At 30.8% G+C, this 25,192-nt stretch overlaps 3 protein-coding genes across 3 annotated transcripts; 2 read left to right on the top strand and 1 right to left on the bottom strand.

Moving 5' to 3' along the window:
- Positions 1 to 2,248: 2,248 nt before the first annotated feature.
- Positions 2,249 to 3,403, bottom strand: LOC141532227 (uncharacterized). The gene is made up of 2 exons (XM_074250471.1): positions 2,516 to 3,403; positions 2,249 to 2,442 (listed from the first exon to the last, which is right to left on the bottom strand). Exons 1-2 carry the CDS (start codon positions 3,393 to 3,395, stop codon positions 2,333 to 2,335), a joined length of 990 nt encoding a protein of 329 aa, XP_074106572.1. The 5' UTR covers positions 3,396 to 3,403; the 3' UTR covers positions 2,249 to 2,332.
- An 8,535-nt stretch (positions 3,404 to 11,938) lies between these two features.
- On the top strand, positions 11,939 to 13,566 carry LOC141532228 (uncharacterized). Its single transcript, XM_074250472.1, has 2 exons — positions 11,939 to 12,716; positions 13,091 to 13,566. Exon 1 carries the CDS (start codon positions 11,969 to 11,971, stop codon positions 12,713 to 12,715), a length of 747 nt encoding a protein of 248 aa, XP_074106573.1. The 5' UTR covers positions 11,939 to 11,968; the 3' UTR covers position 12,716; positions 13,091 to 13,566.
- A 3,745-nt stretch (positions 13,567 to 17,311) lies between these two features.
- On the top strand, positions 17,312 to 24,058 carry LOC141532405 (uncharacterized). Its single transcript, XM_074250736.1, has 5 exons — positions 17,312 to 18,102; positions 18,338 to 18,922; positions 19,120 to 19,311; positions 23,630 to 23,760; positions 24,029 to 24,058. The coding sequence occupies exons 1-5, from the start codon at positions 18,075 to 18,077 to the stop codon at positions 24,056 to 24,058; spliced, it is 966 nt and encodes a 321-aa protein (XP_074106837.1). The 5' UTR covers positions 17,312 to 18,074.
- Positions 24,059 to 25,192: the final 1,134 nt, after the last annotated feature.

The raw sequence follows: 25,192 nt of genomic DNA, 5'->3' as shown, positions 1-25,192 counted from the left end.
GTGATGCGTTCCAACATTTACGTCATAGGATAATTGGGAGGAAGAGATTGTGAAAGAAATTGGAAAGGACCTTCTGATGAATAAGAGCCTATAGAATATGCGATAAAAAATTCGGATAGCTTGGACTGGGACTCGAACCCAGAACCTTCCGAGATGTCCTCATTAACCTAATATTTCCCGATGTACACACACAATACATCTATCATAAGTAGCTGACAGAGAAAGCGATTTTAGCAGCAAAAAATGTGGACGTCAAGGAATTGAATCTCAAGATACAACAGTTATTGCCAGGTAACTTGGTGACATATAGATCCGTTGATGCAGTTTACGATGCCATTGAAACTGCACATTTTCCAACAGAGTTTTTAAACTCATTGGATTTACCAGGCATACCACCGTATAATTTAGAACTCATATTTGGGGCTCCGATTATTTTGCTTCGTAATTTTAACCCACTACGGTTGTGCAATGGCATGCGATTAGCCGTTAAAAAATTAGTAAACGTGATCGAAACCATTATTTTAAATGGCAAATGCCGGGGTGAAGGTATATTACTTCGACGAATTCCTATTATACTCACAGATGTGTAAATTCAATTGAAACGCATTTAGTTCCCCATTAGATTGGCATTTGCAATCACTATTAATAAGTCTCAAGGCCAAACAATGTCTGTTTGTGGCTTAGATTTGAGCACGTCATGTTTTTCACGAGGACAATTATACGTGACATGCTCTTGAATGGGTAAACCATCCAGTTTGTTTGTGTGAGCTAAAGATGGAATGACAAAAAATATTGTATACTCTATTGGACAAAAAGATTAATATTATTGACTAATAGCTTCAGAATTCGTTGTATATACAATTTAAAAAAAAAGTTATAATAAATTAAAAAAAGACTATTCGGCAGCCAAAATGGGAGTAGATTTTTTAAATAATAAAGACAAATTTTTTACAATATAATATTGATCATAATATATAACTTCTGTTACAATAAAACAATGACATCAAAACAAATGCAAAAGTAAAATTTCATTAGATCTGTCTGAGAGTGTAGGAAATTTTTGGTCTAGACTGATAGTGAGGTATGGAAATTAAAGTTTATTTAATGAGCTTTGAGGTGCAATTTACAAAAATTTTACAAATCATCGCATTCAGAAGTCATTTCGCGATGAAACAGTAAAAGTTCCAAATTTTGAGGAATTAGAAGAATTCAAATTTCTGTCATTCATAAACAATTTAATCTAAAAAAATCTATAAATATGCAAATTAAAGATTGCTTAATAAGCTTTCAGATGTAATTTACAGGAACTCGAGAGGATAACGTGTTCAATTGTTATTACACGAAAATACGGTAAGAGTGAAAATTTTTACGATTTTCAAAAATGTCTAAATTGCTGTCATCCCTAAACTATTTAATTTGGAAAAATGAATAAGTATGCAAACTAAAGCTTATTATATAAGCTTTCAGATCCGATTTACACAAATTAAATAAAAAATCGCATTTAATTGTTGTTGCACGGGAATACGGTAAGAGTGAAAATTTTATCGAGTTTTAAAAATTGAATTGCCCTCATTAAATAACTAACCGACAGATTTGGCTCAGCTTAGTAGTCCAAGATTCCAGAGCGATCAGACGTAACTTATTTTCACATGGATGAAACCTTAGGTTCGTAGTAGTGCCTCATGTACTTAGAATACCTATGTGTTTGTGGAACTTGCCGAGTGACACCTGGGCAGGTACCAGGTGAGAAAGGTAACTAAAAATTAGAGTTATTTTACTTAAATTCAGATGGCTGATATTTATATATATTATGTAAAATATTATACTAAACTAGTATCATAAAGTGTCAGACACTTTTCATGGACCAAAACTTTTGTCAGACGCTTTAAAGCTCCCTAAAAAATAAATGAATTTTACTTATTTTCACATGTCTGACTTTTACATATGTTATTGAGGTAACTACTACAAAGTTATATTTCATCAGTCAGACAAATTTGACTGACCAAACATCCCTTAAGACAAAAATTATTCGACTGGGAGTGCGAGCGCGAAAGCACTATGCGCATGCGTCTCAGAGTAATAAATTCAAATCTTTTAAAAATTCTTACTACTTTCAATCCAAGGTTTTCTTATCTTTACTTTAATGAAATGATTTTCAATATTAATAATTAATTCAATACTTAATAAATATTAAATTAAATTCATATTGTATTGCGTGCATTTGGGATAATGAGTACATTAGGAGCTATTTTGTTTTATAAGGCATTATTTTTATTTTATTGTAAAAAAAGGTACCAGTCAAATAATTTAAAAGTAAAAATATATATTATGATTAATTACAGCAAGTATTAGTTAATTTTTTATTCATCCAGTCACGATACTGTCCGCTGGAGTCATCATCTTCGTCGTCATCAGTGATGTTGCCGTTGCTGGCAGCTTCGTCTGCAAAAAAACGAATTAAAAAATATAGAATTATAAATACAAAAATTTTAAACTTCGAGTCAAAATATAGTACCTGAATTTTTAATGAATTCACTAATGTCTCCGGGTAATTGGTCACCATCAAACCAATGAAAGTGATATTGGTTTTCTTCAAACCTCCACCCATTGTGTTCAGGAGTAAAAATGGTTGGTAGTTTTACATTTGCATTGTTCCATACACTAGAAATGTAATTAGCTCGGAGAAATTGTTGGAATAATTCACTTTTGCATGGTGGTAGATTGCTAGCATCAAAATTTTTTAAGTTTTTTCGATTGAACGCCTCATTAAAATTATTCACACTGTAATTATTAAAGAACAGCTGAAGCCGAGCAGCATCAACATCGAGTACACCAGAAACGTTGTAAATTTCGCAGATGAATTTTTGAATTGTGTTGAAAATATTTTCTTGTATGAGCTCTTCGGTAAACGATTCTGGGCCTCCAAACTGCATAAAAGCTTGCGGATATTCAGGTTTTTTCATTAATATATTTAATGGTCTTTGTTTACCTCTCTTGAAGAACGCGGGATTAAAATCACAGCCGGTCAGCGCATGAAATCTTGGCAAGCTTCTACTCAAAGATGGTCCCAGATGCTCATATACTTTAGTTAAATTAATGTATCTTTGATTATTTCCGGTACCTGCGTTTAACCATACGTTTGAATCGTCATTTATCAAGTTATGCATGTGTCCAAGCATAATTATCGCAATATCAGTATCAGAGCATCTGATAACAAAATTTGCTTGAGCGTCTGTGTTGCTAATATGAAAAACAATCTTAGTATCGGCTTCTTCATGCTCTGGACACGATAAAGTATCATCTACATCTGATACGATTTTATTATTATCAACTACGTAAGAGTGACACTGTTTAAAATTAATTAATACTCGTTTCTTCTCAACAAATGGTATCATTTCATCAGATGCTCAGTGTTGAATGAAGAAATCAACAAGGGCCTGTTTAAAGTTAATGTTCTTAAGTTCCTTTAAAAAATCTGACGGTCGAACTTGATCGAGCCCAGTGATGTTGAAATCTAATTGCGTAGACTCTCTGCGAAGATCTCTTTCATAATCCTTGATCGAAGGAGAGAAATATTGATCAAAAATAACGTCGTATCTTCTCGCTTTCAGTTGAGTTACCATTAGAAACATTTTCTTCGAAATTGCGCCAAAAGTTTTCGGAACGTTTTTCATAGTGTGAAGCATAAAGAAACCATCAATCAATAAAATGTCTATGCGATCAGGTGGATTGTGCTCTACATTTTTCTCCAAAGATTTCATCAAAGTTGACTTCTGTGTTTTACAAATTGTCCCATCAATATGGCACATAGATAATGGTATTGGAGTGATAGGATATGATATAATTTTCTCCATATCTACTTTGTAATCTAGAGATATGCCTAGAATACGCCCAAAAAAGTCTCTTTGCATTCGTATCTCTGCGACTTTACCACCTACTTTGGTTTTATTCTTTTTAGAGTAATCCAGAGCAAAATTTTCCTGTGGTGTTTTCTGAATACTTTTTTCGAATCTGCTGATATCCGATTCACACTCCGAGATAAACATTTGTCGTTTAGCTTCACCATTTTTTTCAATATTAAGCAAAAACTTTTCTACAGGCTCCGACGCAGCTTTACCTGATGAAATATTGATTAATAAATCTTTCGGCACTTGTGAGTCGAATGGATTTATAAATAAATCAAAAGTGTCGATAAATTTTTGCAACTGCTTAGCATTATTTTTTATAACATGATTGGTAAGCTCAGCTGAAACGTCTTGTGCCTTTTGCAGATCCAAATCTTCATACACTGAACTTATTATTGTGGATCTGATATCATGACTGCGGGCCCATCGTTGACGTGCAGAAATTGAATTTGTAAAATGTACTATCCCAGTGAGTTTCCTCGCTGCATCAGCGTTTATTGTTTGCTCAAGAACTAGATCAATCGGCTGTTTCGAAAAAGACTTTTTGGTTCTTCGAATGCTAAAAAAACCTTCTTGAAATTCTTCGTACAAATTCGGATGAGTTTCGGCAACGTTTAATAAATTAGAGTGATATCTAACAGTCCAACGAGCATAGTTTGGTTGATTAAAAATAAAAAATAAATTCGTGATCTTCGGTAATACGTACTTGAATAGCTCAAAATCTCCAACACGAATACTTCTGGATAGAGTTAAATAATAGTTGACTAAGTTAAGATATATTAAATAAAACTGCGGCGTTTTTCCATTCTCACCGTTCAAAGTTTGCTGTTTGTGAATACAATAATTATTCAATAGTAATTTCAACTCTTCATTTTCGATCTCAAAAGATGATATTGGAGTATTTTGCAGACGTACAAGCTCTTCAATAACTGCATCCGATATTTCTACATTATTCATATCCACAAATGACTTAAAATGTAAAATTTCCAGACCAACTGAGACCAATGGATGAAGCCTCTTACACCGATTAAAGTGTTTTCTTGGGTTTTTTCATATAAGGTCTTTCTTCTAGTTCAGTAATCTCCATTATTCTTCGTCGTCTTTTCCCCGATGTTCCAGGTTCTTCGCTGCTAGAAGAAGGCAAATTTGGAGTGTCTGATTCTTGCGAAATATTTGGATCTATGTTTTGGTAAATTATACCAACAGTGTCATGTAACGTGTCCTTCCCATCTTTAGTTTCCACAAACCGATCATAATTATCAAACGCAATTCCAGTGCATAGGTTCGAACTTGTTTTAATTGCATCAGGACATATAGTAGATTTTTGCATGGAATAATAAGTAGCTTCAGTTTCCAACTCTTCTATGCCTGGATAGCTAATGCAATGTCCATATCTATGAATGATATCGATAATATTACGGCTACTTGTTAAGCTTTTTAAAGCCATTCCGAGTTTAATATGCTTTGACGTCTTATATTTACCATTGAATATAGAATACACAGCATCCTGGCTCAAAGATTTAACTAATCGAATACACTTAAAATTGTTTTTCCTTTTACTGTTACTTCCGCCAATAAGAGTCGAATAAAATTGTGTTAAGTCTTCCGGCACTGACACTTCACCGTTTTTAAGATCTTGAACAGATAAATTATTGGGCAATTTCTTTTTCTCCATTTGTAATACTGATTTCCTCAATATCAATGCAGCTTTATTAAGAATATCCTGATCTTTCAAGTTGTTCAATAACTCCTCATCAATGACAGAAACATGTTTCGATGCAATTAACTTTTTATTATGACACATTAAAAACTTTATCTCCTTCGGAAATACTTTTTTTTATTTTATCTTCTAAGTTATGAACTGCATAGTTCCCCATAGCTTCCTTAGAATTTTCAAATTCGTCGTTTAATAACTCCATGTATTGTCTGTGAAGATATGTCAGAAAAAAACATCGACCTTTCTCTACGACATTTTGTTGTATAAAATTACAAACTTCATCAAAAGCAGCTTGATGGTGCTTGCGAAGCTCATGCCATGATGTTTTAACTGTATTTTTCTTCGACAATATTTTATAAGAATACTCCAATTGACAATTTTTGTGATAATATATTACATCTTTATTACATCTTGCACTTTCTCTATTAATTCAGCCATGTCTTCTTTTTCTTCATTTAATTTGATTAAAAATAGGTTTTTATCGCATGTATGCAACGGAAGTCGTTTTAATTTATGCCTTTTTGTTTTTTGTTCACAATATATACATGTCTGGGTTTTTTCACTTGTTATATCACGTTCTGGTGAATTACTAGGTGTAAAGGAATCACTACCACATTCAAGGGTCGCACTAGATTCTTCAGTAATATATGACACCGGTTTAACTGATTCTAATTCTATACTAACTTCAACACTTGGCTCAGGTATTATGCTAGGTTCATGATTGGTACTAACTGGACTTAAGCTTGATGTTACATCTGAATCTCGAGCTGTAGAATTATTTTGTTGACTTGAGGTAGATTGTGCACATGGATCATTATCAACGGTACAGTTACTTGGTTGCCTTGATGTGGATGCTAATGATGTATTTTCTGATTCATTTAATAAATTTCTTTTTTTAACTGGAGTGGCAGAATAATATTTTTTTGGGAGAGCAGTAAAATTTTTATAACACTCTCGGTGATAACCACTATCATATAAATCCTCCGGTAATTTTATGTTTCTTAATTTTAGGTTATGTATTTCTCGCTGTTTTAAAACTTGTTTACATTTTTTAAAAGTTTCTTCGGAAAAAAATATTAATTTATCATTAGATTTTTGGCAAAATACACACTTCAATTTTCCGTTTTCCATGGTGTTTTCACTATCACAAATTAGTTAATATCAGTAAAAAAATACACGGCATAAACAAAAAAAAAAACATGTGCTCTTTACGGATCTAAACTCTATACTACGTGACACGTACTCAGTGTTGCCGTTTATTAAAATAAAAAGTCCCTAGACCTCGAAACAAAAGTCCCTAGATTTTGAAAAAAAGACGAATAAAAAATCCGCTAGAAGTCACTTAAGGGGGATAGCCACTGTAAAATTTCGGAAAAAAAATTTTTTTTTTTTTTTCATAAAACTGAAGTTTATATATTCAAAATTATGTATTTCAAATTTTATAGAAAAATTCCGAATAGTTTTCGAGTTATAGTCATTTTTATAAGAGCGCGTCGATTCAGTGCAGCCAGATCGTGCGATTTTTTTACCCCCTCTTTAGCGTCGCGCGCGCCAGGCACAGTGCAGCCAGATCGTGCGATTTTTTAACCCCCTCTTTAGCGTCGCGCGCGCCAGGCACGCAAGTAAGTGATGCCTGTCTGTGAGTCGGAAAACCGAGCGGAGCCGAGGGAGTCCGAGAAAGGTGAACGAATCGAGGGGAATAAGCCTCCTGCCACACGAAACAGAGGAATAACTCACACAACAGTAGCTCCCTGTTCGTGTGAAATTCTCAGAATCCGATTTCAGCCGAACATACAGCGGGAAAAATAATACTTTAATTTTTATTAAAATAAATAAATAATGCTTTTTTGTTAAAAATATGTAGGTTTAATTTTTTTCTATATAAAAAATAAATTTTTTTTATCAATAAAAATTAAAATACAGAATTTTTTTTCATAAAAAAATCATTGTTACTTTTTTACGCTGTTATTAATAATAATTTATTATTAAGTAATAATAATAATAATAATAATAATAATAATAATAATAACTGTTATTATTTTTATAAATAATAATAACAATGGTTATTTATAATAATTATTACTAATAATTTTGGTTATTGGGAATTCTCAAACGCAGTATTTATCTTAGTTTTCACATTTTACCGGCAAGGCCTGCGATGGCTGCGCGGCGTAAGTGTAAGCTTACGTCGACAGAACTTTTGAGATCGAGTCATCGCCCAAACAAATTTTTTTTTTTTTAATATTTTTTTAATATTTTTTTTTATGTTGCTACAAACAATAATAATAATAATAATAACTGTTATTATTTTTATGAATAATAATAACAATGGTTATTTACAATAATTATTACTAATAATTTTGGTTACTGGGAATTTCAAACGCAGTTTTTATTTTAGTTTTCACTTTTCATCGGCAAGACCTGCGATGGCTGCGCGGCGTAAGTGTAAGCTTACGTCAACAGAACTTTTGAGATCGAGTCCTCGCCCAACCAAATTTTTTTTTTTTTATTATTTTTTTTTATGTTGCTACAAACAATAATAATAATAATAATAATAACTGTTATTATTTTTATGAATAATAATAACAATGGTTATTTACAATAATTATTACTAATAATTTTGGTTACTGGGAATTCCCAAACGCAGTTTTTATCTTAGTTTTCACTTTTCATCGGCAAGACCTACGATGGCTGCGCGGCGTAAGTGTAAGCTTACGTCAACAGAACTTTGAGATCGAGTCCTCGCCCAACCAAATTTTTTTTTTTAATTTTTTTATGTTGCTACAAACAATAATAATAATAATAATAATAATAATAATAATAATAATAATACAATAATAATAATAATAATAATGATAATAACAATGGTTATTTATAATAATTATTGCTAATAATTTTGGTTACTGGGAATTCTCAAACGCAGTTTTTATCTTAGTTCTTACTTTTCATTGACAAGACGTGCGATGGCTGCGCAGCATAAGTGTTAGCTTACGGCCACGAAGCTTTTGAGATCGAGTCCTCGCTCAATCAAATTTTTTTTTCATTTTAAGTATTTTTTTATGTTGCTACTAACAACAAAAATAATAATAATGACAACTGTTATTTTTTTTTGAATAATAATAACAATGGTTATTTATAATATTTATTACTAATAATGATAATTATTACTAATTATGATTACTAATAATTAATTAATAAAAATCTACAATTGTAACTGATGAAAAATGTGATTTTTATTAAAATAAAATAATTAATGTAGTGGCTCTTGCCATTGCCTCGAGGTCAAGCGTCTGACGATCGCGCGCTCAAGCCTTTGACAGCGTTGAGTCGTCGCGCGCGAAGTCACGTCATTGTCAATGAAATCAACAATTGTAGATTTTTATTAATTAATTATTAGTAATCATAATTAGTAATAATTATCATTATTAGTAATAAATATTATAAATAACCATTGTTATTATTATTCATAAAAAAATAACAGTTGTCATTATTATTATTTTTGTTGTTAGTAGCAACATAAAAAATACTTAAAATGAAAAAAAAAAATTTGATTGAGCGAGGACTCGATCTCAAAAGCTTCGTGGCCGTAAGCTAACACTTACGCTGCGCAGCCATCGCACGTCTTGTCAATGAAAAGTAAGAACTAAGATAAAAACTGCGTTTGAGAATTCCCAGTAACCAAAATTATTAGCAATAATTATTATAAATAACCATTGTTATTATCATTATTATTATTATTATTATTATTATTATTATTATTATTATTATTATTATTATTATTATTATTATTGTTTGTAGCAACATAAAAAAATATTAAAAAAAAAAATTTGGTTGGGCGAGGACTCGATCTCAAAAGTTCTGTTGACGTAAGCTTACACTTACGCCGCGCAGCCATCGTAGGTCTTGCCGATGAAAAGTGAAAACTAAGATAAAAACTGCGTTTGGGAATTCCCAGTAACCAAAATTATTAGTAATAATTATTGTAAATAACCATTGTTATTATTATTCATAAAAATAATAACAGTTATTATTATTATTATTATTATTGTTTGTAGCAACATAAAAAAAAATATTAAAAAAAAAAAAATTTGGTTGGGCGAGGACTCGATCTCAAAAGTTCTGTTGACGTAAGCTTACACTTACGCCGCGCAGCCATCGCAGGTCTTGCCGATGAAAAGTGAAAACTAAAATAAAAACTGCGTTTGGAAATTCCCAGTAACCAAAATTATTAGTAATAATTATTGTAAATAACCATTGTTATTATTATTCATAAAAATAATAACAGTTATTATTATTATTATTATTGTTTGTAGCAACATAAAAAAAAATATTAAAAAAAAAATATTAAAAAAAAAAAATTTGTTTGGGCGATGACTCGATCTCAAAAGTTCTGTCGACGTAAGCTTACACTTACGCCGCGCAGCCATCGCAGGCCTTGCCGGTAAAATGTGAAAACTAAGATAAATACTGCGTTTGAGAATTCCCAATAACCAAAATTATTAGTAATAATTATTATAAATAACCATTGTTATTATTATTTATAAAAATAATAACAGTTATTATTATTATTATTATTATTATTATTATTATTATTATTACTTAATAATAAATTATTATTAATAACAGCGTAAAAAAGTAACAATGATTTTTTATGAAAAAAATTCTGTATTTTAATTTTTATTGATAAAAAAATTTATTTTTATATAGAAAAAAAATTAAACCTACATATTTTTAACAAAAAAGCATTATTTATTTATTTTAATAAAAATTAAAGTATTATTTTTCCCGCTGTATGTTCGCCTGAAATCGGATTCTGAGAATTTCACACGAACAGGGAGCTACTGTTGTGTGAGTTATTCCTCTGTTTCGTGTGGCAGGAGGCTTATTCCCCTCGATTCGTTCACCTTTCTCGGACTCCCTCGGCTCCGCTCGGTTTTCCGACTCACAGACAGGCATCACTTACTTGTGTGCCTGGCGCGCGCGACGCTAAAGAGGGGGTAAAAAAATCGCACGATCTGGCTGCACTGCGTCGATTGACCGTTTTACGCGCGGCGCTTCGACGAAAACGTCGCCTGCTCGCTCCGTCTTTGATTCGTACGGGTTGGCGATTGTTTTCCCTCACGATTGTCAACCGTTACAATTATTTGACTTTTAACGTATATTTTTTCTTATTGTTGAGATACTGTACCTCATAGTTTAGTTGTTTTGTATGAATACACACTCGTTCTTTAATTTATTGAGTTTCTTAGTGTACTCGTTATTGTTTACTTACTTATTTTTTTAAATCTTCTGATCTTTTTTTTTTGTTTATTTAACAAAAAAATTTGTTAAATAATGGATCGTAAACAAAGTAAAGTTATTAAAAACGAAAGAAAACTGCCAAACGACAGGAAAAAATTTAATCGACCGCTCAACAGATATGAAACTGAAAAAATACTGGCTCTCAACGACGTGATAGTGCTTCCAAGAGGAAATTATCACAAAAATCTGATTGTACAATTGATTCGAGTATTAGCTACAAAATTATAAATTTTTTTCGATATTTAATTTACTAAGTGGCTGTGTATCGTGTAAAAAGTGTGGTGGTGATGTAAACTTTACTGAGACAAGTATTCGAGGATTAGGTTTTAAACTAGTTGTGAATTGCAAAAATGTGATCCAGTTTTGATAAATTCATGTCCACTCATCAAGAATGCGTATGAAATTAATCGCCGTTTCATCTTTGCAATGCGGATAATTGGTATTGGGTTATCTGGAGCTGAAAGATTTTGTGCTTTCATGGATTTACCACGACCAATGTTCCATAGCTTTTACGATCGTCTGGTCACACAAATCAGAAATGCAGCTAGAAACTGTTGTGATTTAGTGTTGAAAAAAGCTGCTAAAGAAGAAATCCAAGAAACCTGCAAGCATTTAAAATCCAATGACATTCCTGGAATTTCTGTCTCCGGTGACGGTAGTTGGAAGAAAAGAGGGTTTAAATCTTCATTTGGTATATCTTCTCTAATTGGTTACTTCACTGGCAAAATCGTAGATGTAAGTATGAAATCCAGTTATTGTAAGATGTGTGCGCTAATGAGCTCAAAAAAGGAACAGCTGAATACGATCAATTTATGCAAGACCATGCTCTAGACTGTCCAATAAACCATGAAAATTCTTCTGGACAAATGGAGGTAGATGGAATAAAAGAGATGTTTATGCGATCAGAGTTATTACATAACGTTAAGTATGTAAACTATATAGGTGATGGTGACACTAAAACGTATAAAAATATTTGTGATGCTAAACCGTATGGGGACATGGTGAAGATAAAAAAAAGGAATGTATTAATCACGTGCAAAAACGAATGGGCAGTCGACTAAGGGCTTTGAAGAAGCAACGAACTAACAAGAAGACAAAAACAGGAAAAGAAGAAAATACACAGAAAAGTTTAGGTGGGAAAGGTCGATTAACGGACAAAGCAATTAATGAATTTACAAAGTATTATGGTTTAGCAATCAGACGTCATTCTAATGATGTTGATGAGATGTATAATGCTATTTGGCAAACATTTTATCACAAGTTTTCATCACCCGAAGATCCGCAGCATTTTCTTTGTCCTGAAGGTGCAAATTCGTGGTGTCAATTTCAAAAAGCTGTGGCAACAAATACTTTGGACTCATTAGTTGAAAAACCACCACTTCCTGCAGATATTGCGGAAGCTTTAATACCGATTTATGAAGATCTATCGAATCCAGAGTTATTGGAACGATGTGTCGGTGGGTTTACACAAAATAATAATGAAAGCTTCAATGCATTAGTGTGGCAGCTCGCCCCAAAAACAAATTCTTCTTATTCCCTTATTGTTGAAATAGCTTTATATATTTCAACAATAACATTCAATGATGGGGCTCTAGCAACTCTGAAGATATTAGAGAATCTCGATGTTAAAGTAGGACCAACACTCTACTCATACTGCGCTGAGCGCGACGCTACTCGGGTTAAAGCTGCTGAAAGCCGCATGGAAACGGCCAGTAAAAAAATAAAAAAGTCAAGGTCAATACTAAAGATAAGGAGGAAGAACCCTCATATGGCCCAGGACTTGATAGTTTGATGTGAGTATGAATATTTTGTGAAAGACTAGATTTTAAAGTTGCGAGAATCTTCTTAAAACTTTACTCGCGTTTTTCTCAAAACGACTTTTTCAAACTTTCCGGTACTGTAATTTTCGTAAATATGAACCGATTCTCAATTTTTTTGTTTCCCCGTATTCGTCTACTTAGTGGCTATCGTCGCACGTAGGGGATTTTGAAAATTTTAATTTTTAAGATTTTTTAAGGCTGTTTGAGTCCAAAAAAATGAGGAAAAAAGACGAAAAAATTTTCAATATGGCGCCATTTTTTCTCAAATCAAAATTTTCAAAATCCCCTACGTGCGACGATAGCGACATTCCTATAGATTAAAATGCCGTTTGGTTTTTTTGTTTCAGATAATCCGTTTTTGAGTTACAGTACCGGCAATGGAGGGGGAAATTTTTTTGGTGCTCTACAAAAATGTTTATAACTTTGTGATAACAAAATATTTTTGAATAAAAATTTAGGAGAATTATCCTCAACATATACTTTATAAAACAAAAAAAACCCGATCCCCAAATTCCTTTATTATCCTAGTAAAAAAAATTCCCGAAAATTGCCTATTTTTTCCAGCGTCACAGTGGCTATCCCCCTTAATATTTCCAAATATTTCATGGTTACAAAATATGGTGTAAATAAAAGGAAATTTGTATTATAAAGTATTTAATCATAGTAATCAAATCTATAGGTTTAAACAAGCAAAAATTTCGGTATCTATTGCGTCATTTTGATACGACAATTGAACAAGACACCATTCGTCATTTCATACACAAACAAGTTTATTCTGTGAAAAAGCAAAACCTGATTATCCTCTTCTTTCTATGAACGCCGAACATGAAAAAGAAAGAAATAGTAAACAGTGATCAACTTAAAGATCGAACGTCATTCTGGTAGGGGATTTCCAGAAAATTCAATAGCAGTATTCGTAGTGTTGCTAGTAACCACAGTTAAATTTAACTAAAATATGTCGATGTTTTCAATGTCGAAAACATCGCTTCTTCTAATTTCATTACCACTACTGGGATTTTGTGGTAATCAGCGTTGCATACAAAAAGTCGCTAAATTTATTTTAGTCGCTAGAACGAAAAAAAAAGTCGCTAAGCACATCCAAAAACCGCGAGATCTAGCGAGTCGCTAAAACGGCAACACTGCACGTACTAGGCACATACACACACACACAGTAGAGTGGAGCAGATGGTAAGTTTAAGAAGGGGAACCGAGTTGCTATGGACATCTCACTCGCTGTTCAATGCATGCATAGTGCTTTCGCGCTCGCACTCCCAGTCGAATAATTTTTGTCTTAAGGGATGTTTGGTCAGTCAAATTTGTCTGACTGATGAAATATAACTTTGTAGTAGTTACCTCAATAACATATGTAAAAGTCAGACATGTGAAAATAAGTAAAGTTCATTTATTTTTTATGGAAAAGTGTCTGACACTTTATGATACTAGTTTAGTATAATATTCTACATAATATATATAAATATCAGCCATCTGAATTTAAGTAAAATAACTCTAATTTTTAGTTACCTTTCTCACCTGGTACCTGCCCAAGTGTCACTCGGCAAGTTCCACAAACACACAGGTATTCTAAGTACATGAGGCACTACTACGAACCTAAGGTTTCATCCATGTGAAAATAAGTTACGTCTGATCGCTCTGGGATCTTACTCTATAGAACTTAACCTCAGAAATCGTCCTAAGAATGAGTATGTTACGTTTTATTGAGATCTTCACTCATATACCACATACGTGACACTTACAAAAAATAAGATATATCCACAGATTCGGTAGAATCTGGCGCCAAGGTCCGTTCAAAAATCCCGTTGTAAACCGGACCCAACCAAACGGATGGAAAACTTTCATTTCTCATTTATTTTGCTGGGAATTATTCTGTAAAATAATTTTTCAATTAATCGTCAGGTAAAATGTCAAAAAATAAATTAAAACAAACATTGAACTCAAGTCCCAATAATTTTGATATTTTAATTAAAATTATTTTTTAATTAATTGACAGGTAAAATGTCAAATAAGGAATTGAAAAAAAAAATCGCTCTCGAGTCCTGATAATTTTGATATTTTTATTAAAATTATTTATCAGTTAATTAACAGGTAAAATGTCAACTAATAAATTAAAAAAAAAAATTGAACTCAAGTCCGAATAATTTTGATATTTTAATTGAAATTATTTATCAGTTAATTGACAGGTAAAATGTAAAAAATATACTAAAAAAATCGCTCTCGAGTCCTGATAATTTTGATATTATTATTAAAATTATTAATCACTTAATCAACAAGCGAAATGTCAAATGATAAATTAAAAAAAAAAAAATTGAACTCAAGTCCGAATAATTTTGATATTTTTAATAGAATTATCTATCAGTGAATTAACAGGTAGAATGTCAAATTATAAATTAAGAAAAAAATTGAACTCAAGTCCGAATAATTTTGATATTTTTATTAGAATTATCTATCAGTGAATTAACATGTAGAGTGTCAAATTATAAATTAAGAAAAAAATTGAACTCAAGTCCGAATAATTTTGATATTTTTATTAGAATTATCTATCGGTGAATTAACAGGTAGAATGTCAAATTATAAATTAAGAAAAAAATTGAACTCAAGTCCATTGTTTGTCCGGTTGATTCTGGGCCCTATTTTTTTTTCAAAATAATTTTCTCGATTAATAATAAAAATAAAATTTTTCAATCAGTTTCTTCTAGTCCGGTCGAGATTGGGCCTTTTTTAAAAGAAACAATTTTGCTGATTGAAAATAAGGAAAAAATTTTTGTACTGTTATTTTTTTGGATCCGATCGAGTCTTGGGCATTTTTTTCGTTGTTAAAGATAATTTCCAGCAAATTAAGTAAGTAATAAAAATTTTTATCCGTTTGTTTGGGTCCGGTTGAGACTTGGGCCCATTTATTTTTTTATAATAATTTTGTTGATTGAAAATTAATAATAAAATTTTTCAATCATTTTTTCTTGCTCCAGTCGAGATTGGGCTCTTTTTTAAAGAAAAATAATTTTGCTGATTAAAAATAAAAAATAAAATTTTTTCATCCATCTCTTTTTGGATTCCAGTTGAATCTTAGCCTTTTTTTTTTTTTTGTATTTGAAAATAATCCCCAGCAAAATAAATGAGAATTAAAAATTTACTCTCCGTTTCTGTGGGTCTGGTTAAATCTTGGGCCTTTTTATTTTTTTATTAAATTTTTTCGAATAAAAATAAAAATTAAAATTTTTTCCTCTGTCTTAGAGTACCCGGTTAGCTTTAATTCAGCGTTACAACGCCTCCAATAATGCTGCGATACACGGACACACACTCATACATTAAGCCGTCCGCTTGCGACCTCATACATCCACTCATTCACACTTACGTACTCGGCTCATAGCGTCACAATCCCCTCTCATGCTCGGCTTTGTGTGAGCGAGTAAGCTGCTATTGCAGCATCTCACTCTCGCGTCTCCTCTACTTCCCCGCTCATTTTCATTTCTCGAATAGCGCGCTTCTGATTGGCTATCGTTTTTAATTCATAACTCAAATTCTATGGCCCAAAAAAATTTTTGGCTCAGGAACTTTCGATTCAGTATTTTTTTCTCTATCGACCCCAACAATTACTCCCGCCACTTCAGAGACACCCTGTATAGATCCGGGAGATACTGGTTCGCCGTTTGTGTATGATTCGAATACTCTGCATCAAGCGAAGAAAGAAGCTAGCAACAAGAAACTTGGTATTAAAACTGATGACACGCGAGATATGATTTTAGCGATTAGAAACATGAATGTTGATCCGTCTTATGTTAATTCTATTTTGGCGATTGGTGATACACCATTTTATGTACTTTATGCAACTCCAACGCAGTTTCAAGCATACAGTGAATATCAACGCACACATCGGCAATATTCGTGTGTATGTATAGATGCAACCGGTGGTGTTGCAAAAAAACTCATCGATTCAAGAGGCGACAAGACAGGTTATATTTTTTTGTACGAAATTGTGATAAATTTTAATGGAACTTCAGTAGCCGTGTATCAAATGTTGTCGGAGGTACATGACACCTCTTTCATCGCTTTTTGGCTCTCGCGATGGGTACAGAAAGTTAAATTACCCAGCCAAGCAGTCAACTTTCTAGGTAGGAAAGAATTTTCTATCCACACGCTATCTGCTGGAATTAATTGATACCTAACATATTTTAGTTTACGAATTTACAGTTAGAATCTTTGAGTGTTCTTAGTTTCTAATAGGTGGCATGTGGTTAGAAAATTCTTTCCTACCTAGAAAGTTGACTTTAATATTTGATAGTCCAAATTAAATACCGATTGGATTTACTCTTTGAGTAATATCTGTTTCCAACAGCAAGTGTACTTCATTTGCTGTTGATGTTTTGACTTGCTCAACTATGAGTGATTCGATGCCCATCAAAGTATTTTCGTGATGAAAATATTATTTAAAAAAAATTTTTTTAAAACATGCATTAATTCTTTTTATAGTTTTATTTAATTCTGATACGTAATTTTTTTGAAAAGAAATATTTTCTTCTTTTCCTGTAAAACTGAACAAGTCTTATCAAGTCTTAATAACTCTTTGAGAAATTCCGAAATTGCAGGGAAAATTTGACTTTTGAAGAGTATTGCAGAGTTTTGAAGACTTATTAAGTCTTTCCTTCACTTAGTTAGGGATGTGAAGAATTTTGAAAAGTCTTATTCAGAGTTATAAAGACTTGTCAAGAGTTTTTTCAGAGAATTATTTCCACAAGGGTTGTTTACATTTTCTACAGCATTTCTAGTGTTTCCACAAGTTATGATCTTGTATATGTGATAAAACGATTAAATATTTACAAATTTTGCGGTCACTACATAAATTTATATATTTATCGAAAATATGTATAAGGAAATTCATTTGATCGGAAAACCCATGCAAAAAATTTCAGAACGTAAGTTGCCAACAGTGAAAGAGGTTATGAGTGTTTTTTTTTTTATCAGCTCAAAGTGTTAAAATGTTCTATCAAACAAAGTGCTAAAAATGCAACTGATCAAGTTATTGAACAATGGAAAAACAACCAGATTCCGACTAGTGGATCAACTAATGTAATACAAAAAATTCTTCGCTATCATAACCGATGGTTGAAATTTCAAAAATCTTTTGTGCAAAAAAAATCATCAGCCCAAAACAAAAATGTAATAATATTTCAGAATGAAATCAAAGTATTATTTGATATTGTAGATCATAAATCAATAAAACTGCTTGATAATGATATTCGTGAACTATATTCAAATCAAAAAAGTGATACCCGGAAAGAAATTCTTTCAAATAACCTAAATAAATTAAACAGTACTATGAATACGATGGAAGTAGATGAAAGTCGTGAGTATTTACAACATTTAATTATTATAAATTTTAATCAGAATTGAAAATAAATTAAATTGATTATAAATTATGAATAATAAAGTATATTATTGTTTTTCTAATTAATTATATCATAAATGTCAATATGTTCGTAGATGATAAATAAAAAACTCTTTGTGTTCCTTATTTGATGTCAAAATGAATGAGTTCCATATTTTTGCTTCCATTAATTAAATAACAACGCTTATTTTAGATTTGAATCAACCCTCAACCAGCCATGAGATTGTTCGAAGTGAGGAATCAGAGTCATCTTCAACCCTTACATCAAGTCAAGCTACAAATTTCGGTTCAGATTTAGAGTATGTGCCTCAAATACCGACAACACGAGCAAAAATAAATATTCTAACTCCAGAGCTTATCTCAGCACTCGACAGAGCTAATGTTAGTAGTAGAAATGCGATGTTCATTATTGCTCCAGTTCTATCAAGTGTTGGTGTTAATGTAGAAGATACCACTCTTAGTTATCGAACAATTCAACGAACTCGCATGCTCTTACGAAAAGACATTGCTATAGGACTAAAAGATAACTTTAAAGCTCATGATAAATATGTCGTGCATTGGGATGGGAAAATACTGAATGACATTTCTGAATCGAAATTTGTGGATCATTTACCGATTATTTTGACTGCTTTTGGTACTGAGCAGTTACTTGGAGTTCCAAAAATGAATAGTGGATCGGCAGAAAATCAAACAGCAACCATCTTGTCAACGTTAAATCAATGGGGTATTATTAGTTACATCAAGGCGATGTGTTTTGACACGACTGCGGTTAATACGGGTAACTAATCAATGATAAAATATTTAAAAGAAAATTTTATTTTCATCGTTCTAGTTGAATTGTTTTCATACATTAATTAAATTTTCGACACGTGCCCATTAGTTATAATCCTTTATTTATTTATAGATTTTAAATATGCGTTACAATTTTTATTAAATACAGAACTTAAAGTGTAATTATCTATTTTTACTATACAGGAATCCATCATGGTACATGTAAAGAAATTGAAAAGGTCTTAGGAAAAGAATTAATTTGGTTACCATGTCGCCATCATATTTATGAGATCATTTTAAGGAGTGCATTCGAAGTCTATTGGCCAGTATCATCCGGACCAAATGTTCCAATATTTGGCAGATTCAAAAAATTTGGGACACATTCGATAAAACGAAGTATAAATCTGGTGTTGAAGATAGTATTGTTGCTAATATTATTACGAATGAAAAAATAATCTATCTTCATTTATTAAGCGATACTTACAGGTATTATTTAAATACAATTTTAAGTGTAGAGGATAATTTTTGATTTTTACGAATAATTGATTACTTTTGGTAGTTATCGCAACCCCGAGATGACTATAAAGAAATATTGGAATTGTCATTAATTTTTCTGGGAGAAATGCCACGAGAGCAAGTTTTCTTCAAGCGTCCTGGTGCAGTTCATCATGCAAGATGGATGGCAAAGGCAATTTATTTATGCCTAAAAATGTTTATTTTTAGAGATGAATTTGACCTTTCTAAGAAAGAATTGGATGGTCTTCGACAATTTTGTATTTTCATAGTTATGGTGTATGTAAAAGCTTGGTTTTCATCAACTTCTGCGACTTCTGCTGCTAATCACGACTTAGAGTTTATGAAAAATTTAATTGAGTACAGTAAAATTAATTCTTTAATTTCCTTGGCTACTTGTGAAAAAATGACTTCACATTTATGGTACTTAAGTGATGGACTTGCTATTTTATCACTTTTTGATGATACCGTTCCATTAAACATAAAGAAGAATATTGTCGAAGCTGTTAAGACTCGCGAGGGTATAGATTCTAAAGCAAGAAGATTTATTATTGATAGAAAAAATTTACATTTAATTCTGCAAAAAATATAAGTGACTTTGTTTCTAAGAAGTCATTAAAACTTTTGAGATCTTTGATCTGCCGTATGATTTTCTTGACAAAAATATTGATTTATGGTCTACTGATGAGAGTTATAATGAAAATAAAGAATTTTTCACACAATTGAAAGTTGTTAATGATGTGGCAGAGCGAGGTGTCGCATTAGTAAGTGAATATAACCAATGCTTAACGAAAAACGAAGAGCAATTTCAATTTTTATTGCAAGTTGTGAAAGAGCATCGAAAAAACTACCCTACTTGCAACAAAAAATTGTTTGAAAATAAATAGCTCAGTTGAAAATCGAAATAAAAAACTTTCTTATAACTAATTGGACATTTTTTTCTCTAAAACTGAAATCATAATATATTTATAATGAAAACTTTGCTTTTTTTATTGATAAATGATTAACTAAGCGATAAATAATGTACAATTTATTTTTTTAAATGTAGATAAAAATACTTACACATAAAAAAAAAAGCTTGAAAAACATTTGGAAGTTTCTCAGTTGATGAAAAAAATTTTTTCATGTAAATTTTCTCAAAACTGATAGATTAAATTGAAATTTTTCGATTATTTAATCAAACTCTTAAAATCGATATACATGAAAGTTTGATGATGAATATCTTTTGAACGATTAATTTAATCGCCAAAACATAATATACCATTTTTATAGAGCAGTTAATTTGCTACAAAAATTTCTATTGCCCATTCAATAATAGCCATTTCTTGTCGAGTTATAAAATTCATAAACAAAAGTGACATTTGACTTAAAATAATCAATCTTAAATCTTCAATATTAGTGAAATGATGAGGTTTACGGAAAAAACATAAGATACCTTTTTTGTAGAGCATTAAATTTCCTACAAAATTCTTAAAAAAATTTTTTCTGTACGACCAATTAATGATGAGGAATGAATTTTTTTCTATTGGACTGAGAAAAAAATGAAAAACTGCGACGCGGAGGATCTTCCTATTAAAATTAAGAGTTCATATTTGGTGAGAATTTTTTTAAGGTGCCTAGTAACCCATTTTTACGTATTAATTGTAAAAAAAAAAATAGTTGATTTTTTTGACCCACCCTAATATATATATATATATATTGGCCACGTCTAATCATATATAATCAGATTTACTTATGCATTATTATATATTATCATATATAATTATTTTTACTCATATATGTCTGATAAAAAAATGCTTTCGAGAATAACAAATTCATTTCATAAATACATAGAGAAATGGAATAGTACGGTAATGGTTCGTTTCAATATTAGGATAATCAATTCATGACAATATTAAATAAAAAAATCGCAGGCGTATGGAGGGCTCGAACTCAAATCTTTTTAGCTGGAAGCCGTCTGGAACGCTGCTCACTCGTCCAAGTCACCAGCATTAATATTGAAAGACATAAATTTATTAGACTTTTAACAACAGAAAGTACTGGTTTTTATAAAAATTTTTGCAATTTCATCAAATTCCGGAATTCAATAGATTTTTGTAAAGTTTAAGAACTTATTAAATTTGATAAAATTCGCAAAGTACAATAAAATTACAAAAAAATTATGTCATTATTAAAAAAATTAGAAAATAGTCACTGTCCAATAAATTTTTCGGTAATTATTGACAGGCTGTATGTCAGTGTCAAAACAATCGTATTGCCAGTCTAAAAAAAAACTTTTTAAGGTCCCAAGAGTATTATCGCAAGATGTTTTGATCATATATGTTTGATCATTCCAAACCTCATGTATAATCATATATGATCAGACAAAAATTTTTTTTCATCGTGTATACGATACTACTTGACGTACAAGTTCATAGAAATTGACGTGGTAATTAATTTGGATATCTAAATCGAAACATTGTCAAGTTTGGTAACTAAATAAAATTGTGTAATATCGTTATAATATTCTGATCGTTTCATTTTGTTTATAATTATTGGACCTACTAATTCTTGAATTTCATTTTTTCACTGGAAACCGACGAACGAAATGCTACTACATTGGTCATCATTAATTTTTGACTTCTTTAAACCATAAAATTTGAAAGTAAAGTAACAATGAAAGTGAACTTTGAAGTATTACAACAAATTTATTTTTACTTTAAATAAAAGTCATTGGAAAATTAATTTTTTCAAGTTGTATATTTTTTTCCTGTGATTTTCAATGCACAATTATAGACTGTATACATATAGTGAATAGGTTCATGTACGAAAAGCATTTTAAAAACAGCTGTAGTAAAAACTATGTCATGATTGATATGTAATTTTTTTAAGAGAATTTAGGAGAAAAATTGAAGCATACATTTTTACCGACATATATTACGCATGACTTTATTTTCTTCACCAGATATATTATATATAGACATTTACAATTTTCTGAAACTTACGTTCTATATGATAGGAATTTTATATTTTCTATTTTTGATTTTAAATACAATTTTCGATGCTGATCAACTCATAATTGATATAATAAAGTTTTTATTAAAATAGTTTTAGTGTACGTAAGATTATGAGAAATCTCTAAATTTGTCAAAGATGAGATGAATACCAACTTTGATTATAAAAACTGATTGAGAAGAATTAATATTTAATACTCTTTAATCAACATTTTTAAATAGAGATGTGACTAAATAAACAAACTGTTAATGTTGATTAATATATTAATATATATCATTGAAATTATAAAAGGATACGTTTTCCACTATGTAACATCTTATTATGTACATTTATATAATAAAGATGGAAAAAACTTTAAGAAGTATATTAATAATTGATTAATTTTTTCCAATGAAGGTAATTTATTATTTATATTAAATTATTTCCACATTCAGATCCCTATGAAGTTTTATCGGATCTGACTTTAGTTTTGCTGTAGTTTTATCTTAATTAATTTCGATTTTATCCGAACTTATTCTAAATTTACTGACAGTTTAATCTAATTTTTAATAACTCCATTGTGACTCATGCAAATTTCACGTTGACTTCACGCTAGTTTAAATCTGAATGAATTCTGATTTGATTATTATTTTACTCTGATTTCATTTTAATTTCATGTTGATTCCACTTTGAAGCCATCTTGATTTTATGTAAAATTCACTTTGATTCTAATCTGGTTCCATTCTGGTATCACTCTGGTTCCACTTCGGTTTCATTCTGGATTCACTTTGATTCCACTCTGGTTCCACTTTAATTACATTCTGAGTCCAATCTGATTCCACTCTGGCTTTAGTCCGGGTTCACTTTGGTTTCACTTTAGTTTCATTCTGAGTTCAATTTGATTCTACTCTGGCTTAGTCTGGGTTCACTCTGGTTCCACTTTAATTTTATTCTGAGTTCACTTTGATTCCACTCTGGCTTTAATCTGGGTGCACTCTGGTTTCATGCTGGAAAATAGGCACAAAACCACTCTGGAAACACTCTGGAACCATCATGATTCCATAATGTTTCCAGAATTTTTTCAGACTGATTTCAGAATGATTTGAAAGTCGCAAGGGATGGTTAGAAAAATACATGAATGAAATCAGAAACTTGAAAAGAGCATTACCATCATTAATTTCAACTACCAACTTTAATACACAAATCGATGTAATATTTACAAATTTAGCTAATGAAGGATCAACAATTGCACTTAGCAATGCATTAAAAACTAAAGTAATTACCTTCATGGTTGATGGTTTGGCATCATATTTTCAAAATATCAACCAAACAGATCCTGCTGTTACACAAACAGAACAAGTAATATTATTAGCGAATACGAATTTAAACCACTACTATGTTGCTCGACTAAATAACTGCCACTTGACTTTCAATGATTTTATTAAGAATAATCAAGTCGAACTAAAAAATAAAGCTTACAATGATAATGATACAGAAAAAATATTTCTAAGAGGATTATCAAATTACAAAACCAATAAAATTGAAAACGAAAGCAGTGATCAGTAATTTTTTTTTTTGTAAATTATATAAAAATTGTAAATTATATAAAATTTTTTTTTTTTAATAGAGGTTAACTACGGCATTAATAAATGATTAAAATAAAGTATAGAAGTATTTATGAAAAACTTAATAAATCATATTGTAGGCATTCAATTTAAATCATTTTTGTATGACATGAGCGCTTAAGGCATGCTCATTTGGATTTTCCAAACTTTTTTAAATTTTCAACAAATTTTTTTCAATTTTTTCAACATTATGACGGTTTCTTGGTATTTTTTTGTATTTAACTTTTTTTTGTATAGAATGAAAATTATTGTAACGAGTCTTATTTTTTTTGCAAAGTGCAGATGTTATTGAGATGAGTTTTATGAACGTGGACTTGGCGCAATTTTTTACAGTGAAACTGTTTTTGTTCGGATTATATATACCAAGCACGAAAAACTTGCAAAATATTGTACGGTGACTTATTACATGGTGAATAATATGATGATCAGTAAGTAATTTTTTTCTCGACTTCTGTTTTTTTCCTTTGATGTAATTATTATCATTCACTCTTTACAGTGAAGTACAACGAGAATAAGAGCGTAAAAGATGTGATTGTAACAAAAAATGCGAGATATTATGTATGTAACAACTATTTGTTAGTAAATTATGAATAGAACCCTCCACTAAGCCTGCCTATGTCTATGGTTGATAAATCCATTTTTTTTAGTCTCTACAAGGGACAAATTTTAAATACTCTGTGAGAATGTAAAAAACGAAAGAACAAATGCAACGTTTTTTATGAAATATGTAATTTCTGTATTTCTAAATGGCGGAAATTGTAATTAAGAAAAAATTTCAATGTAAATATAATTTCTAAAAAAATCTTAAATTTACTTTGATGATTTTTTAACTATCCGTTAAGAAAATCGAAGATTTTCAAAAATCGTAAAGTCATTGGTTTTACCTCGTGTTTCGAAAATCGAGTGCTCATCACGTCAAAAGGAGAAATTTTCACAAAAAGATGTAAAATCCGAACAAAAACAGCTCCACTGTAAAAAATTACGCCAAGTACACGTTCACAACTCTTGATTTACAAAAATGCCAAGGAGAAATTATCCTTTTACAAAAAGATGTAAAATAAAAAAAAAAACAGACCAAGTAGCCGTTATGATCTTTCATAATTGAAAAAATTTTGTGATAAATTTAACAAATAAAAACAATTTTTTAGGCGTACTTGGCGTGCGTC

The sequence above is a fragment of the Cotesia typhae genome, unplaced genomic scaffold (assembly GCF_013202065.1).
Source record: "Cotesia typhae breed Kobodo isofemale line unplaced genomic scaffold, CoteBio_Ctyphae contig_59, whole genome shotgun sequence".
In the NCBI taxonomy this organism is placed as follows: Eukaryota; Metazoa; Arthropoda; class Insecta; order Hymenoptera; family Braconidae; genus Cotesia; species Cotesia typhae.
This window is presented reverse-complemented; position numbering and strand designations above follow the sequence as displayed.